Raw genomic sequence first — 15,390 nt, 5'->3', positions numbered from 1 at the left:
CTGGGGCTGGACAGTAAATTGCACAGAGGAGTTCCTCTCAGCTTAGTGATATGAATGCAGGCTCGTCTCTTGACATAAGCGCAGCTCCTGCTTGCACACCTTCAAAGGGTGCAAGCAGATTGCGCCGGGTTCAGAGCCAGGTGAGAGCAATGGAAGGTGTTAAACTGCTGGGCTGGGTCCACCTGGACACTTTGGGAATTTCTGGTCCCAGCTGGCTCTGCAATTTAAAAGGCTAGGCTGAGAGCAGCTGCTTTATGGTGCTTAGCAAGAGAGCAGGATGGGTGTTGCAGGGCAGTCTAGGGCTGCATTTGGAGCTGTGCTCTTCTGGGGCTTTCTTGGTCCCCTTGTTTGGGTTGTGGGGGCTCAGGGTAGTGTTTTTTCTGATCCCACCCTGCTGGTTTGTGGCCAAGAAAGCCTGCAGTTCACCTTACCTCCAGGCTGGGAAGGGAACGCTTCCTTTGTGCTGACTACTTGGGGTAAGTGAGGGTGGTGTCAAGAGGCTTTCTTATTGCTGTATTTTGGCACAGTGCAGGTGTATGCCTGGAATGAGGAGAAAGGGGCAGCTTTGATGTGAAGTGTTGTCTAACGGCTTCAGTGCATCTTGTGTAACCAGGGGGCTGTTTGTATGACCTAGCAGTCACGGGCTTTGGTGACGTGCCGTGCCTCGATCTAGATGGTCTTGGCTGCTGGGTCTTGGCTCTTCCCTCACACACCCCTGCTGGCCCAGCCCCTAATACTGGCTAGGGCCTTTTTTCCGACAGAAGGGTAGGATTGTAGCGGACCCCGTCTTCAACGTGGGATGCTGAAACCTCTGCTGCTGTCTCCTCTTTCCCTAGATACCGAGGGGGAGGCACACGTTCTGCAGAATGACTCTGAGTGTGGGCTCTTGGTATCTGGGACTCCAGATGGCTCCAGGAAAGTATTGGTCTCCTATACTGGCTGTTATGTCTTTGAATGGGTGAGTGACCTTAGGGGTTCTGCTGGGACTGTGGCTACTGCTGCTCTGGCTGCCCTGACTGGTGTGGCTCTCCCCTAGGATGGCAATTACCTCATGCTGGTTGGGCTTGAAGGAACAGACGATGCTGGGCAAAAGGTTCTTCATGAAGAGAAGCTGCTCAGGTGCCCTGTGGACCTTCCTGGTAAGACTGACAGCTCATTAGGAAGTCCCGCTTGTATCTTGTGGTGATGAGTGCCCTTCCTTTTGGATGTCTGTTCCTAGTCAGTCTGGGGCTGGGCAGAGGGACTTACTGCTGTGCAGGAGACTCCCTGGAGAAGGGTTTCAGACAGAAGAGCCACCAACTTGCTGAGGGCTTGTGCCTCCTCTGCAGGGTCAGCAGGTGAATGTTTCTTATGTCTCCTAGACATGTTCCGACTGCATCGATCCCTGCAAGTTCAGGGACTGAGCTGGAGACTGGGTACAATGATTTTTCCAAACTACCAGAGTTGATGCGGAATACTTTATCTTGACAGATCCCATACAGTCTAGTCTCTTGTGAGTGGCTTCAGGGGGAGTCTCTGTTCCAGGGAATGCAGGTCCCTTCTAAGCCGGCTTCCGTGCCAGCTCCAGGCTGTGTGTTTCACCCTCACTTGAGTCTAACTTCCCTCGATTTGCATGCAGAGTCACCAAGACATCTGCCAGCAGTGTCCTCTGTGTCTTTACCCCCCTGCTCCTTGTGCCTTAGCTGCAAACTCCTGCTGTTTCTTCCAGCCCTGGATGCTCCAAGCAGTGGTGTCTGTTCTGCTGTCCTCAGCCAAGACCGGCTGCTGTGTGCCTCCTTGCCTATCAGCCAGGGAGACTGTGAAGAGCGAGGCTGCTGCTATGACCCTAGGGACAGGGTGAAGCCTTGTTACTTTGGTAACACAGGTAAGCGTGCCTCCTCCTGGAGGAGCCGTGAACTGGGATTCCTTACTTCCCTGGTAGAGCAGTATTGGTGTGTACCGGTGCTGCTGAGTGCGTTCCTAAATGCAGGACTGGCTTCAAGGGTAGCCCTACAGAGCTGTGGTGGGTTGACCCTGGCTGGACACCAGGGGCCCAGCAAAGCTGCTCTATCACCCCCCCTCTGCACTGGACAGGGGAGAGAAAGTATAACTAAAGACTCATGGGTTGAGGTAAAGATCATTCACCAATTACCATCACAGGCAGAACAGACTCACCTTGGGGAAATTAGTTAAATTTATTACCATTCAAATCAGAGTAGGATAATGAGAAATAAATCCAAATCTTAAAGCACCTTCCCCCCACCCCTCCTTTCTTCCCAGGCTTAACTTCATGCCCAAATTCTCTACCTACTCTCCCCGCGCAACACAGGGGGATGGGGAATGGGGGTTGTGGTCAGTCCATCCCATGTTGTCTCTGTCGCCCCTCTCTCCTCACGGGGAGGACTCCTCACACTCTTCCCCTGCTCCAGCACGGGGTCCCATCCAAGCATGGGTCCCTTTTACGGGCTGCAGCCCTTCAGGAACAGACCGTTGCAGTGTGGGTCCCCCACACGGTCACAAGTCCTGCCAGCAAACCTGCTCCAGCATGGGCTCCTCTCCCCATGGGGCCACAGCTCCTGCCAGGTGCCTGCTCTAGCGTGGGCTTTCCCACAGGGTCATAGCCTCCTTTGGGCATCCGCCTGCTCCAGCGTGGGGTCTTCCACAGGCTGCAGGTGGATATGTGCTCCACCATGAACCTCCATGGTCTGCAAGGGCGACAGCCTGCCTCACCATGGTCTTCACCACGGGCTGCAGGGGAATCCCTGCTACAGCGCCTGGAGCACCTCCTCCCCTCCTTCTTCACTGACCTTGGCATCTGCAGAGCTGTTTCTCTCACATATTCTCACTCCTCTCTCCAGCTGCAGTTGCTGGGCTGTTTTTTTCCCCCCTTCTTAAATATGTTATCCCAGAGGTGCTACCACCGTCACTGATGGGCTCGACCTTGGCTACTGGCGGGTCCATGTTGGAGCCAGCTGGCATGGGCTCTATCGGATGTAGGGGAAGCTTCTAGCAGCTTCTCACAGGAGCCACCCCTATAGCCCCCCTGCTACCAACACCTTGCCACACAAAACTAATACAAGAGCTCATGGTAAGGTCTCTCCCCATGCTTGCCTGGGGATCCTACGTGACTGCTCTTTCTGGTTGCACCTCTGTCCATTTGAGGCAATCCTAGATGAGAGGCCAGCAATGGTTTGCCATTGTTTTAGAGTACACAGGCATTAAAGCTGCATCCTGCGTGGGCAAAAATGGAGGGAGAAGGAGGGATGAACCTGGGATGTGAGCAAATATGATATTTTACTCAAAATACCACCAAACGTTTCCAAAGAGAGGTGGAAACTACTGCATATTGTATTCTCTGCAGTACTCACAAGGTCTCCGAGTACCTTGTGACTACCATCACAGGAATTGTATTTTACCTCTGGGACTTTTATATGACCATGATGCAGGGGACAAGAAATACCTACGTAAATGAAGATCAAGACAAGCGCTGCAAACCAGACATCCAAACACAAGCAAAGCCCGTGAGGACAAATAAGCCCAGAGGAGAGCCACCTGTGGTGGAATCCATTTATGAAAACCATCCACCCTGTCACTGAAGGAAAAGCACCGAGTAGGGGCTGTGACTAGAGATAACAGACACAATCCTTTTCCTGGAAACCAGGGGTCGCGCGGTTGCAGTTTATGAAGAAGAGAGTTTTCTCTTTGTGCGTACATGAAATTCTACAGAGGACAGGACAAAAGAGACTTTGGAGAGGGGAAGAACTTGTTTGCAGTGACGCCTCTGAGATGCAGAAGCTAAATGAGATTCCCCTGGAATACCCAAGGTCTCTGGGAGAGTTGGTTTTGCTGTCCTCCTAAATTTAAGTTCATTCATTTTAATAAATAACATCTAAATCCTCGCAGTGATTCTGATGGTAGGAAAGAGCAGCCAGAGAGTTGTTTGCAGTCCCCATGGCTCAGGTGGCTGAGCTTCTCCCAACAGCCTGCAAAGACAGGGATGCACTCTTTTCATTTAGCAGAAGGAGTCCAGACCATAAGGGAGATGAAGTGATATGCCCAAGAAAAGTGGGAAGAGAATACAACTCCAGCTGCAGAACTTACCCCCTGTGATGGCAACTTCCCGTCATTCTCAGCTGTTCCTTACCCACCATGGGGCGGATGGGGTGCTGCCCCAACCCAAAGGAAATAATGGCTCAAATAATCATAAAAAGATTTTTCTTTATTGGGTCATTAATGTACACACGTGCAGCGCTAACCATCTGCAAAGCATGCTGCTCTTGGTGGGACACATGCTGCAGGAGAAGCAGGTCGTGGGCAGCCATGGGAGCTGTGTGTGTGAGAAAATCAGCTATTTGATGCAGCCATTGCACTCAAGGAGCGCACAGAGAGAGCATCAGTGCAACAGGTTGCAATGTCACCCAGGGCCTCCCTGGGATGTGGTAGAGCAGTTCCAGGAGGCTTTGAAGGTGCCTACTCTGTGCACCTGTGTTTGGGCTGTCTTCCTGGAAGCCTTAGGGAGGTGCGCCAATGCTTCTGCCATTGGTTTTAGTAAGGCAGATGTAAAAGGAGTAGCCAGGCTCAGGATACCGTGGAAAGAGTTTCTGTGCTTTTTAGCGGGGGACAGCACAGAGCTGGTAGGCAGGAGGTACGTTGGTTGTCCCACTCAGTGTTGGGGTTATGCTGAGTTCCTGGGGGTCAACGACAGGCTTCAAGGTAAAGTTCTGCAAGATGATGGCCATGAGTAGGAATATCTCCATGCGTGCCAGGCTCTCTCCGGGGCATATTCGCTTCCCTGGAAGTGAAAACAGCAAATAGTGCTCGACGGGTGTTGCCAAGTAGACAAGAGTTTGTACTAAGCAGGTATGTTAGGCAGCTTTATTTACCAGATACAGCTCCAGCAGTGAGACGACTGTCGGGATTACTAAGGACGTTTGCAAGAGAATAGTTTGTTGGAGAAAGATGGACGCCCACCCTTGGCAGTTTGGTTGGGTGTGTGAAGGAAGAACAAGAGCAGAAGAAGTCTTGAGCATAGAGGGGGCGTTGCAGAGGGCAAGGTGAGAGAGAGTAAGGGCACATGAAGCACAGATGAGAAAACAGAGGGTAGGGGCTATTGGTAGGTGAGTGGTTGCGTGTAGCCCGAGAGGTACTTAAGAGGTGCTGGGAAAAGTGCAACTACCACGGAAAGAGAGGATGGTTAAGGATGACTTTGGTGGTTGTGTCGGAAGGTGACAGGTTTTTTAGAAAGCGTCAATAGATCCCATTCACATCATTACATCGGCAACTCCCAGTAGGAGGTTTGAGAAGCCTCCAGGCCTGAACACGATGGGAGGTGCAGCTGGGGAATGGAGCAGCAGGGAGGGGTTATCCAGAGAGCAGTGAGCCCTATGGAAGCACCGGTGGGACCACGCTGGGAAGAGGGAGCGTGTGTTATAGGGAAAGGCAGAATGGTCCCCAGAGGGGGAGGAGGACGACGGCGACAGGGAGAGGAAGAGAGAGAAAGCCAGTGCTTTACCTGCTGAGAAGGGCATGAAGAACTCGCTCTTCCTAAAGGTGCCGTTCTCGTTCAAGAAGTGTCCAGGGTTGAACTCATTTGGGTTTGGAAACTCTTTACTGTCGTGGAGGACAGAAGTGAGGACAGGAAAGATTGTGGTGCCCTGAGATAACACAAGGAGAAGAGCAGAATATGAAGGGGAGGTGAGTTAGGTCACTTAATCCGACTGCCTGCCAAGTTAAGACTGAGCATCCCAGCACAGTCCTACTAGTGCCTTTGGTTTCCTTTTGGGGACCTTGCCTTTGGGGAGGCAGCTTTAGGGAGAGCCTGCTAGATGGGACAGCAGGGACAATTGTTGGCTGATCTTCCTGAATGCTCCCTCTCACTTTCGGACCATTTATCCTCACTTTGCTCTAGTCATCTGGGGACACCCCACCTAATTCTTCCTCTTTCTCAGTGTTTCACCCTAATGAACTTGTAGATGTTCCTTCTTTTCTGTGAGCCCCGAAAAGCAAAAGGTTGCTTTCCCGTCTCCTGACAAATTTCTTCTGCCACAGTCCTCTTCCTTCCCTCTTCCTGACCAGCCATTGGTGGGGGTGTGAGATAAGTAATCCAACAGTGATGACACAAGAGCCATCTGCTAGAAGCTGAGCAGGTCCCTGGGTCCTGCCTTTTGATTTTACACAGACAGCTGAAAATTAAAAGGCCAACAGCCTGTGTGCTGCTGTTCCCCTGCTGTACACAGTCAGCCAGAAGAGCAACGAGCGCTGCTGCGACAGGCCAGGCCATGGGTTGCTGTAGCCCATCAGCCTGCCTCTGGCAATGGCCAGCAGTGACTGCCTCAAGAAGTGTGTAAAAACAGGCAAAGAGGTTTTGCTCGTTCCCTTGATTGCAAACGTAGTCTTCAGCACTTTGTGGCTCTGGGGTTTTCTGTGCTCAATAACCACCAACTGACTTTGCTTCCAGGCATGCGCACAGGCTCTCCTGGAGGGTGGTGAGCAGTTCCATGGCTTTGCTGCCTTTTGTGTGAGGAGTCACTGCTCTGTTTTTTTTGTGAACCCACCGTGTTTCTGCAGATGGATAAAGCTGCGGAGCAAGTGAGCAAAGGTGTTGGGCAGAGCTACTGTTCCAGTCTTGGCCCACGGAGTGGCAGCAAGGGGCTGCAAGTGAGCTACAGGAGCCTGAGGATAACACCTTCCTGAAGGGCTGGGTGATACTAGGTCAGGCCACTGCACTTCTAGCTTCTGGCTTGTAACTGCCAGCCTAAGAGCAAAAGTGCTGCCGAACTTGAGGGACCTTGCCCACTAACCTTGGGAATGACATACTCTCTGAAGCAGAGGTCTTTGGTCACAGCGCGAGGGACACTCAGGGGGACGAGGGAGATGAAGCGCTGGATTTCATGGACCACCGCATCTGTGTAGGGCATCTGGGTCCGGTCAGCCACGCAAGGTTTTCGTGATCGTCCTACTACCCGGTCAATCTCTTCTTGAACTTTCTCTGTCATGAGAAGCACAAACCATAAAATGGGTAAATAAAACCAAACCTACCTAAACAGGTTGCCCTAAGCTGCCCACAAATCACACATCACAGGTGACAGGAGCACTGATGTTGGTTTTGGTGTCGACTAGAACACAGTTCCACTGCGGCCCATGCAAAGAATGTCCTCCCAGTGACTTGACTAAATAGGAGTACTGGGCGGTAAAGACACACAGTCAAGTCCTTGGCTGTGAAGGGAGTGCAGCTGATGATGATGCCAGTGAAGCTGAGGGATCTCTAATGCCTACCCTGGGGAATGACAGTGCAAGGACTTTGCCCATTTGGGTAAAATGTGCGAGAGAGAGGAGGAAAGTTGGGAGAAGGATACGGTGCTAGACGCGTGCCCAGCCCAGGGGAACAGCTAGAGAGGAAGAGGTCACAGACTGGTACCTTGTATCTTCGGGTATTTGAGAAGAAGCAGAAGCCCATATCTTACAGTCGTGCTAGTTGTCTCAGTCCCGGCAATGAACAAGTCGAAGGTGCTGGTTATCAGGTTCTTCATGTGGAAACTGGAATTGGGGTGCTCTTTCTCCTAGGGAAAAGGCTGGGCTGTTTCTCTGGCTGGGCTGAGAAAAGTGGCCCTTTCTTGTGTCATCCCAGGCCTTCTTTCTCACCCAGAGCTCTTGCATTTCTCTGCTAAGCTGCAGCAGCCACCTGGGACATTGCAATGCTCTCTTTGTGCAGTAAGCTCAACACCAGCGCGGCCTTCTTTCAAGCTGTGCACCAAATGGTACGTAGCTGCATGTCTGCCCTTGCTGTGCTAACTGCTTTCCAGTGGAAGAACTGCAAGACCAGACTGCACACATCCCTGTGTTTCAGTGAGAGCAGATGAAGGTCTTGCTGTCCAAGAAGGTGCAGGTAGGAGCTGGTGAGTGTGCAGACCCAGAGCTATAAGCTCTAGCACAGGCAATATCTGGGGTATTGCTGGTGCCTTCCCACTGCACAGCCTAGCTGCCTGGGAAGGGATCATCCCAATGCCTGTGTTACTTAGGAGAGGGAAGGGGCTCAGTGTAGGTGTGTTGGGGATGAGCTGGGGCTGTACGCTGTCTCCTTACCTCCTGCATTTTGGTGAGGAAGCAATCAATGAAATCCTGAGGGGAGCTGGGATCTAGGGTGGCTTGGTGTATCTTCACCTCCTCTGCCACAAAGGCTTTTAGAGCATCAAATTCTGTGAATATTTTGTTGTGTGGGCCAGGCAAGTAATCCAGGATATTTGAGAACATCTGGTAGAGCTGGAAAGAAAGAAACAGGAGGGTCCCTAGCATGACCATTGCCCCATCCTTTGATATTACCAAAAAGCCTAGGAAGTTCACAACCCTCTCAACTGAGACAAGCAGAAGGGCGGTGAGGCTGGGCAGTCTGACAGGGCAGTAGGGGCTTGCTTAGTGGTAGGAACCTTAGGCAGAGAAGAAGGGTGTCAGGACTAGGGGGAAGCACCCTCAGCTCTCCATTGGTGAGGCTGCGTCTTGCTCTTGAATGAATTCCCTCCTGTGCAGCAGAGCACTGACGGGGTCCTACTTAGAAAACTGAGATGGGACTTCACTGGGAGGAAGGCTCCCTGCTCCCCTAGGAGAATGTTGACACACTAAAATGCCTACTGGATTGTACCTGTCCCCAGTAGGAGTTCGACATCTCAAAGATGTTGTTCATGTTATTCATCAGGGCCAGGAACTTCTTGTCTTTATAGTCATATCGTCTCCCAAAGACAATGGAGCATATGATGTTGGAGACAGCACAGCTCAGCGTGAAGGTTGGGTCAAAAGGCGTTCCTGGGATTTCAGAAAAGTTACAAACCATAAAGAAAACCAACTATGGCTACTCATGGCTACTGTGGGTAACCTGGGCTCTGGCTGTTAGTGGAAATACCAGAACAGAGTCTCTGAACGACACAGAAGGGTCCCCAAAAAGAACAGTATGTGATCACGGAATTATTTACTGCTCTGTAACAAGGGGCAGCTGGTGCATGGACAAAGCACGTGCTAATTCTATTCTATGCTAAAGACATGGGTCTCCCTTAGTACAGTCCTTTTTCTTGCAAACATAAGCTATATTGAAACTGTAGCATACCCTTTGTTTTGTTGATCTCTTCTAGCAAGTGCTCAGATTCCTCCTGGATCCTCTCTTCAATGCTCCTCTTCCCCATTCCAAAGTTGCGCAGAGTGCTGAGAGCAAACCGACGGACTTGTAACCACTCCTGGTTGTTGCTAAAAATAATCCCTGCAGAGGAAGAAGGAAGAGCAAAGACCTGGCTTGGGTGTGCTGGGTGTGAGATGAACAGAGGCTCACAGTGAGAGCGAATCCTGTCCCTGGGAGAGCACTGTCACGGTAGTGTCATAGAGTACTGTGGTTTGGAGACACTCTATGGAGGTACTGTAGTCCACCTGCCTGCTTTTGGCCTTCTCCACCACATGCCCAACCTCCTTGTGAACAATTCATCGCTCGTATCTGCACATAATTCCCCTTGCTGCAGCTGGGGGCTGTTGCCGCTTGCCCTTTCACTGCACATCACTAAGATCAATCTGACTCCATTTCTCTACTACCCGCTTTGGGTGATGAAAGGCAGCAATTACAGCCCACTCTGCCTTCCCTTCTCCAGGTAGGACCCACCCACTCTCCACAGTCCTCCCTCCTGCGTGGTACATTCCAGCCCTGATCTGCCAAATGAATGCTCAGCCCTTCCCTTCTCCTCAGAAGGAGCTCACTCAGCAAACATACCTAATCCGTTGTTCGCCCTGTCTCCTATTGGCATGTGTCCTCTGGCAGCAAACTCGTCCGCGCGATCAACCAAGGCTTCTTTCACCACATCATGTCCGTGCAGCACCACCACTGGGTCAGAGCCCAGGTGCACTGTGAACACTGGTCCATACTCTTCACTGAGCTGTCAAAATGCAAGACAGAAGATGGCCATGGAGCAGAGCGGGAGGAGGAGTTGAAAAGTGGCCTTGCTGCTGCATCCCACGGCAGGCGGTGCAGCCTCACAGACCAGCAACGTCAAGTTTTCGTCCTCTCCTGACAAATATAGGTGTGGAGAGGGTTCCCAGCTATCAGGCCCTGTGCAACAATGACAACAGCAGTGCGGGGGAGCAGCTGAGATCCTCATGGCTTTTCTGCTCCTCTGGGATAGCTGCTTATCAAGCTATGGTCACAGACTGTCCCCATGCACAGGTCCCACACACTTCTTGCCCACAGAAGAAAGTAAGAGAGAAGAAGAAAGTGGCCTCACCTTCTGGAGGGTTGTGGCCAAGTCCTTTGGTTTCACCTGCAGCAAGTTACCTAGGATGGGAAGGGGAGCTGGTCCCGGAGGCATCTTCCCCTTTCCAGACCTCCCTCTCCATGCTGTGATGGAGAGCAGGCAAGCAATGCAAACCAGGAGGACAACAGTGGCTGCTCCCAGGAGCTCCATTTGCTTCTGTGGCTCAGGAGGGAGTGACTCTGGCTGCCGGAGCCCGAGCCTATATACCGAAGGGCTATGTTAGCTATGCTGGCTATGTTACCTCAACAGCAGGTTTTGGATCACGTGGCTGAGTCAGTCAATATTAGTAGTCAATCATTTGTTTGACTGCCCTGTGTTATGAAACTAGGACTTCTCTCAGTGTTAATTGGCCATCAAAGACACACCTTATCTCAAACAATTGCAGAGGCCAACTGAGGTTAAGAAATTTACAATGTGTTCATAAAACTTGTTTTGTTTCATCTAAAGTTTATTATTAAAGAGGTCACACTAGGGGCACACTCTTTGACTCAGGCGCTCCTGGAAATTCACTGTCACGAGAGTATCTTTGAAGTACTTCAGTGCTGTTTGCATTTTCTGTTCTTTGGTATTAATCGTACAAGCTCTCAGTGGGGTGAGCCATCCTTGCTTGTTCCTGAAGTCTTCCTGACATTATCAGTGGAGTTCGCACTGCGTGTGATGTGCCAAAGAACATACTGACGTGTTCTCCTCAATGCACAGCAATTGCCTCGGTCTCTCTCCCTAGAGATGTCTGGCCTCGCAGGAGGGGAAAGTATAAAATATCCGTCTGGCAAGGGCAGAAAGGTCTCCAGACGTCACAATAGATGAGAAAGGATTTGCTGGGAGAGATAAGAAAAAGACATAAGAAAAGGGGACTAGACCTTGGGACTCTGACCTCTTTGAGGTCTCCTAGAGGAAAGGGTGAGAGAAGCAGGTAGAGAAGAGAGAAATCTTGAGATGGGTCTCTTGAGAGGGTCTCTGGGCAATGGCTTCCCAAGCTGAGCCAGAGGTGCGCTTGTGAGAGGCTGGGTATAGGTCAGTGCAACCTGGCCACTACTCCTTGCACTTGCAATGACCCAAGCAGCGCACCCAAGCTACTGCTAGAAGCTGGCACGTACGAGTTCCCTGTTTAGTTGTTGTCTGACTCCAACATGAGGAACTGCTCCCCTGGAAGGGCCAGAGGTGCTCTGGGAGACTGCAGAGCATGTCTGGTGTGTTGCAAGGGCTTCAAAAAGAGCTGGGGAGGCTTCCTGCCCACTCTGGGGCTGTGTACCTGCGAGGTCCCAACAGCAGTGGCAACGGCGGGTAGAAAGGACCCTCAGGGCTGTGGCACTGCCTGTGCTCAGCTCGCTCAGTCTGGCCATATCCCTCTGTCTTTCCTGAGCTGCGACGCTTCTGCAGGCAGACAGGACTCATCCCACTGAGCGGAAGGTGTTGCGAGGATAGGGGACGTGGGACTTGGTGGGAATCAGCGAGGGGCCTGGGTGAACCAGGTGCTTGGTTGGAGTGTGCTGGGTTTGCTGTGCCGCAGCGTGTTAGTGTGAGTTTCCCCTTCACTCAAAGGAGCTAGCGAAGTTTTGCAAAAGTTTCTGCAGCTTCCCCGTAAGTTCTTACGTCATCCTTGCTCTCTTGCATTGGTGCAATAATTTGCTAGCTGTTCTTTTTAAATGTCATTTCACTTCTTAAAACCTGTAGTTCGTTTAAAATGTCATTTCACTTCTTAAAGACCTGTACTTGATACTTTGGTGGAAAAACTGAATTGCCAACAGGTTTGGGCTAGTTGCCTATCCGCTGACGTGAACTCCTCTGCATCGGCTCAGATGTTGCCAGGGCAGTTCATGGGAGTTCATGTCGCTCTGGGTGAAAGCGGAGTTCATGGGAGTTTACTTGGCTACAGGAGGCCTCTCTGCTGCCTGAGTTCATTGCCTTGCCACCTTCCCTGTAAAGTGCCGTTGATCCTGGGGACGAGGGCTTACTTCCTAGCTCTACCTCACAGTTTGAGACACACTTTGGGCAAGAGCCCTGGAACTGGGAATACTTTCAAGCTTTCTCATTTTTGTCAGAATAAAATCATTATATTCCAGATATTCCCACCGCCCTGGCAGACACACTGGGGGTTTACAAGGGAGGAAAACACATAAGACTAGTCACTCAGACCCGTCCCTGTGGGAAAACACAGACCTTTTCATGTCACAGTAGTATTCCAGGGTTTTCCGAGTACTCACTTCTGTTTGCAGATGCTAAGAGTAGGCAGGACTGCTCTGTCCTCTCCGTTCACGTGAAAGTCCAGGAAGGCCAGGCTGAAATGCCCTCCTCTCCATCTTCACCAGGAGCTTTGGTTTTAAGTTAATTGGAGGCACCTATTGGGGATAGTCAAAGAAAAGGCTGCCAGTGTTGTAGCTTTTTCTCTTTTTTTCTAAACTAAAGCACAAGCTTGAAGCAAAACTGCCATGGTTGTGTAGAAGGCTTACTGCCTGAGCCTTCTCTTTTTGGACCTTGATTCAGAAGGTGGCACTGCAAAATGCCTCTCCTGCCCACTGTGCTGCCAGCACCCCTCATCCCCGGGAAGCTTGGTGTGGATGTCCCTGCTGTCGGCAAATACTGTTCACCTTCTGTGGAGGATTGTTTTGACCGAGCCTCTCCTCCATGCACTGCCAGTTTGTGCCACATATGGTGCACAGTACAAGCCAGACACTGCGATCTCGTCAGAGGCACTCCCACAATGCGCAGGGCGTTTTCTGCGCCTCTTTCCAGCACTTCTTTGTGGTGGTGCTTAATACTTACTTTTCTTTCCACAGAAGCTCTAGAGAGCTTTCTACAGCCAGGGCTACTCCTACACTGCTGCTATGTCTGTCCCAGTCTCCAGGCTCAAAATTGTTAGGAGGAGAGGATTCTCCTGATGGATATCCCAGGAAGATTTTAGCTTGCTGGGGTCAGCTTCAGGCTAGTGGCCTACAGAGATTTTTTGCCTGCCCTACCTTCATCTTCTGCGTCGTCCTGTTTGTGGTGGTCTTGAGTGCTAGCTAAACTGGTGCTTACAGCTGGGTCACTGTACTGCGTGAGAACTATTAAATGGATGAGGAAGAGATTTGCGAGGAAGAGAGACCTGCCTGTTTCCTCTCAGCCAAGCTGCTTTCCGCTGCCTATCCCAACTTCTTCTGAACAAAGCATCTCGTTTCCGTGAATTTCAGGCTCATTTTCATCACCTCCCATCTCCACGTCCTCCAACACAGCTGTCAAGTGTCTGCGCGTCGAAATTAGGAAAGGGCACTTACCTGAAACTGTTCTCAGCACAGGTATTGCCTGGGGGATCTACAGCGTTCCCAGTGTTGTTTCACAGAGAGTTATTCTTCACGTACCTGTAGATACTTTTTCCTATGAGCATAAACAAAGTATTGGTGGGTTAAAGTGTAATGAAAGCTATCTCTATAGCTCCAAAGTGCTTCATTTATTTGTTATTTTTTACCCATTTATCAGCAGATAACGCAGTGAAGTGAAGCATTCAGCAGTCACACGGTGGCTGTGAGATTTGGGCAAGCTGTCCTGGCACAAGCTTCTACAGAGATGAAGCCTCCCTCCCTGCCAAAGTCCAAATGTTTTCCCCAGGTTCCTCTCCACTGTGGCTGCCCGGTGCCCAGGCAGGCGCTGGGACCAGCCCATTTGGTTCGTGAGCGCGGCTCAAACAGCAGCCACGCAGGCAGCCTGTCGAGATCCATTTGCTTCAGTCTCTGCCGGGCAGAGCAGCGGGAAAGGTCTTGTACTTTGTGGAACAGCTCTCCTGGTTGGTACATGAAAGAAGCAGCGCGCAGGGCAGGCACAGTGACGTTCTTCACCCGGCTGGCCGGCTGGGATCACGGCATCCTGTGCTGCTGTAGAGGAGCGACGGGCTGTGGGCTAAGGTGGAAGAGCAAAGGAAACACCTCCCTTGGACTCAGCTACGACCCATGCCTGCTGCTGAGGGCTGGCTGGAGGGGTGGGCACGCTGCCTGCTGCGTGGGGCTGGGCAGCCGTCCGGAGGGTCTGCTGAGAGCAGGAGTGTGGGTGGCTACCAACGGCAGTGCGTTATTAAGGGTCAAGATTAGACGATCTAGGGATGATCTAGTCCCAAAGAAATAAACAGATTACAAAAGAACACGGCGGCACAGGCTATGCCAGCGCTGCTGCTGCAAAAAGCAGGGCACAAAAACGCACGCACCAACTATGTGCGTGCCACCCCTGCAGCAGCGTGAAGACATCCACGCCTCCATTGCGTGAATACAGAAACATCTGTACGGAAAGATGGCCTTCCCATATGGAAATAAGGCTTTTACTCAGTGGGGGTGCTGTAGCCTGATGTGTGGCGAGGGAGAGAGAAGGCTCTACGTGAGACACGCTGCAGGTACAGGCAGGCGATGGGTGCTGGCAGGCAGAGGCTTTCTCTGGGATTACAGAGGCTCCCCTTACCTGTGTCTCAGGCCCATCCTGTCAGCCCACTTGGCCAGCCTTTGGGGGTGGGTGTCCCACAGAGCACATGGTCCTGCCACCTAGCAGCCATGCCCGGAACAGCCCTGGACTGCAAACGGGGCTGTAGTCCACAGCCAGGACCGTTTAAGGGGAATCACCTCCTTTTAGGGGTGCAAAGCCTGCCCGAGCGCCACAGTTTTCCACAGATTTCATGTGGAGGGCTATTTCTGTGCTTCTATGTTGGCACCCCATGTCCGGCATTTGAAGCGGCGGCTCCTTTAAAAGAGCAAAAGAGCGTTGTCACGCAGCTTCTTGCACTCATGCCATGTAATGAGCAATTAGAGCAGCAGTAGGGTACATGGGGAAAAGCTGGTGGATCTCCTGCATGGGCCAGCAGCGGGAAGAACTCGGGGTGAGAAAAAAGGGTTTGAAGACCCTCCTGGGGCTGGACAGTAAATTGCACAGAGGAGTTCCTCTCAGCTTAGTGATATGAATGCAGGCTCGTCTCTTGACATAAGCGCAGCTCCTGCTTGCACACCTTCAAAGGGTGCAAGCAGATTGCGCCGGGTTCAGAGCCAGGTGAGAGCAATGGAAGGTGTTAAACTGCTGGGCTGGGTCCACCTGGACACTTTGGGAATTTCTGGTCCCAGCTGGCTCTGCAATTTAAAAGGCTAGGCTGAGAGCAGCTGCTTTATGGTGCTTAGCAAGA

At 51.6% G+C, this 15,390-nt stretch overlaps 2 protein-coding genes across 7 annotated transcripts; one reads left to right on the top strand and one right to left on the bottom strand.

Moving 5' to 3' along the window:
• Nucleotides 1-270: 270 nt before the first annotated feature.
• Nucleotides 271-6,706, top strand: LOC141744910 (zona pellucida sperm-binding protein 4-like). 4 transcript variants are annotated; one of them, XM_074591797.1, is made up of 5 exons: nt 271-476; nt 837-958; nt 1,037-1,139; nt 1,709-1,864; nt 6,547-6,706. In XM_074591797.1, the coding sequence occupies exons 1-5, from the start codon at nt 278-280 to the stop codon at nt 6,552-6,554; spliced, it is 588 nt and encodes a 195-aa protein (XP_074447898.1). In that variant the 5' UTR covers nt 271-277; the 3' UTR covers nt 6,555-6,706. The 4 variants fall into 4 exon arrangements, with proteins under 4 accessions (XP_074447898.1, XP_074447894.1, XP_074447896.1 ...); XM_074591793.1 differs by having other exon boundaries at nt 6,437-6,706; XM_074591795.1 differs by lacking the exon at nt 6,547-6,706 and adding an exon at nt 3,426-4,532.
• On the bottom strand, nt 4,178-12,480 carry LOC141744909 (cytochrome P450 2C8-like). 3 transcript variants are annotated; one of them, XM_074591792.1, is made up of 9 exons: nt 12,464-12,480; nt 9,722-9,884; nt 9,074-9,223; nt 8,615-8,775; nt 8,062-8,238; nt 7,397-7,538; nt 6,780-6,967; nt 5,492-5,633; nt 4,178-4,771 (listed from the first exon to the last, which is right to left on the bottom strand). In XM_074591792.1, exons 2-9 carry the CDS (start codon nt 9,753-9,755, stop codon nt 4,590-4,592), a joined length of 1,176 nt encoding a protein of 391 aa, XP_074447893.1. In that variant the 5' UTR covers nt 9,756-9,884; nt 12,464-12,480; the 3' UTR covers nt 4,178-4,589. The 3 variants fall into 3 exon arrangements, with proteins under 3 accessions (XP_074447893.1, XP_074447891.1, XP_074447892.1); XM_074591790.1 differs by lacking the exon at nt 12,464-12,480 and adding an exon at nt 10,230-10,743; XM_074591791.1 differs by lacking the exon at nt 12,464-12,480 and adding an exon at nt 10,280-10,400.
• Between the last annotated feature and the right edge of the window lie 2,910 nt (nt 12,481-15,390).

Source organism: Larus michahellis, chromosome 6 (genome assembly GCF_964199755.1).
Source record: "Larus michahellis chromosome 6, bLarMic1.1, whole genome shotgun sequence".
Taxonomy (NCBI): Eukaryota; Metazoa; Chordata; class Aves; order Charadriiformes; family Laridae; genus Larus; species Larus michahellis.
Note: the sequence above shows the minus strand (reverse complement) of the source record. Positions and strands in the feature narration are given on the sequence as shown.

Coding starts and splice junctions, on each gene's coding strand:
- LOC141744910 (XM_074591793.1), top strand. CDS start 278: ATGGGTGTTGCAGGGCAGTCTAGGGCTGCATTTGGAGCTGTGCTCTTC. Junction 959..1,036: donor GCTGTTATGTCTTTGAATGG/GTGAGTGACCTT, acceptor GCTCTCCCCTAG/GATGGCAATTACCTCATGCT. Junction 1,140..1,708: donor GTGCCCTGTGGACCTTCCTG/GTAAGACTGACA, acceptor TGTTTCTTCCAG/CCCTGGATGCTCCAAGCAGT.
- LOC141744909 (XM_074591790.1), bottom strand. CDS start 10,409: ATGGAGCTCCTGGGAGCAGCCACTGTTGTCCTCCTGGTTTGCATTGCT. Junction 8,239..8,614: donor CGAACTCCTACTGGGGACAG/GTACAATCCAGT, acceptor CTTTCTTTCCAG/CTCTACCAGATGTTCTCAAA. Junction 6,968..7,396: donor CAAATACCCGAAGATACAAG/GTACCAGTCTGT, acceptor TTCTCATGACAG/AGAAAGTTCAAGAAGAGATT.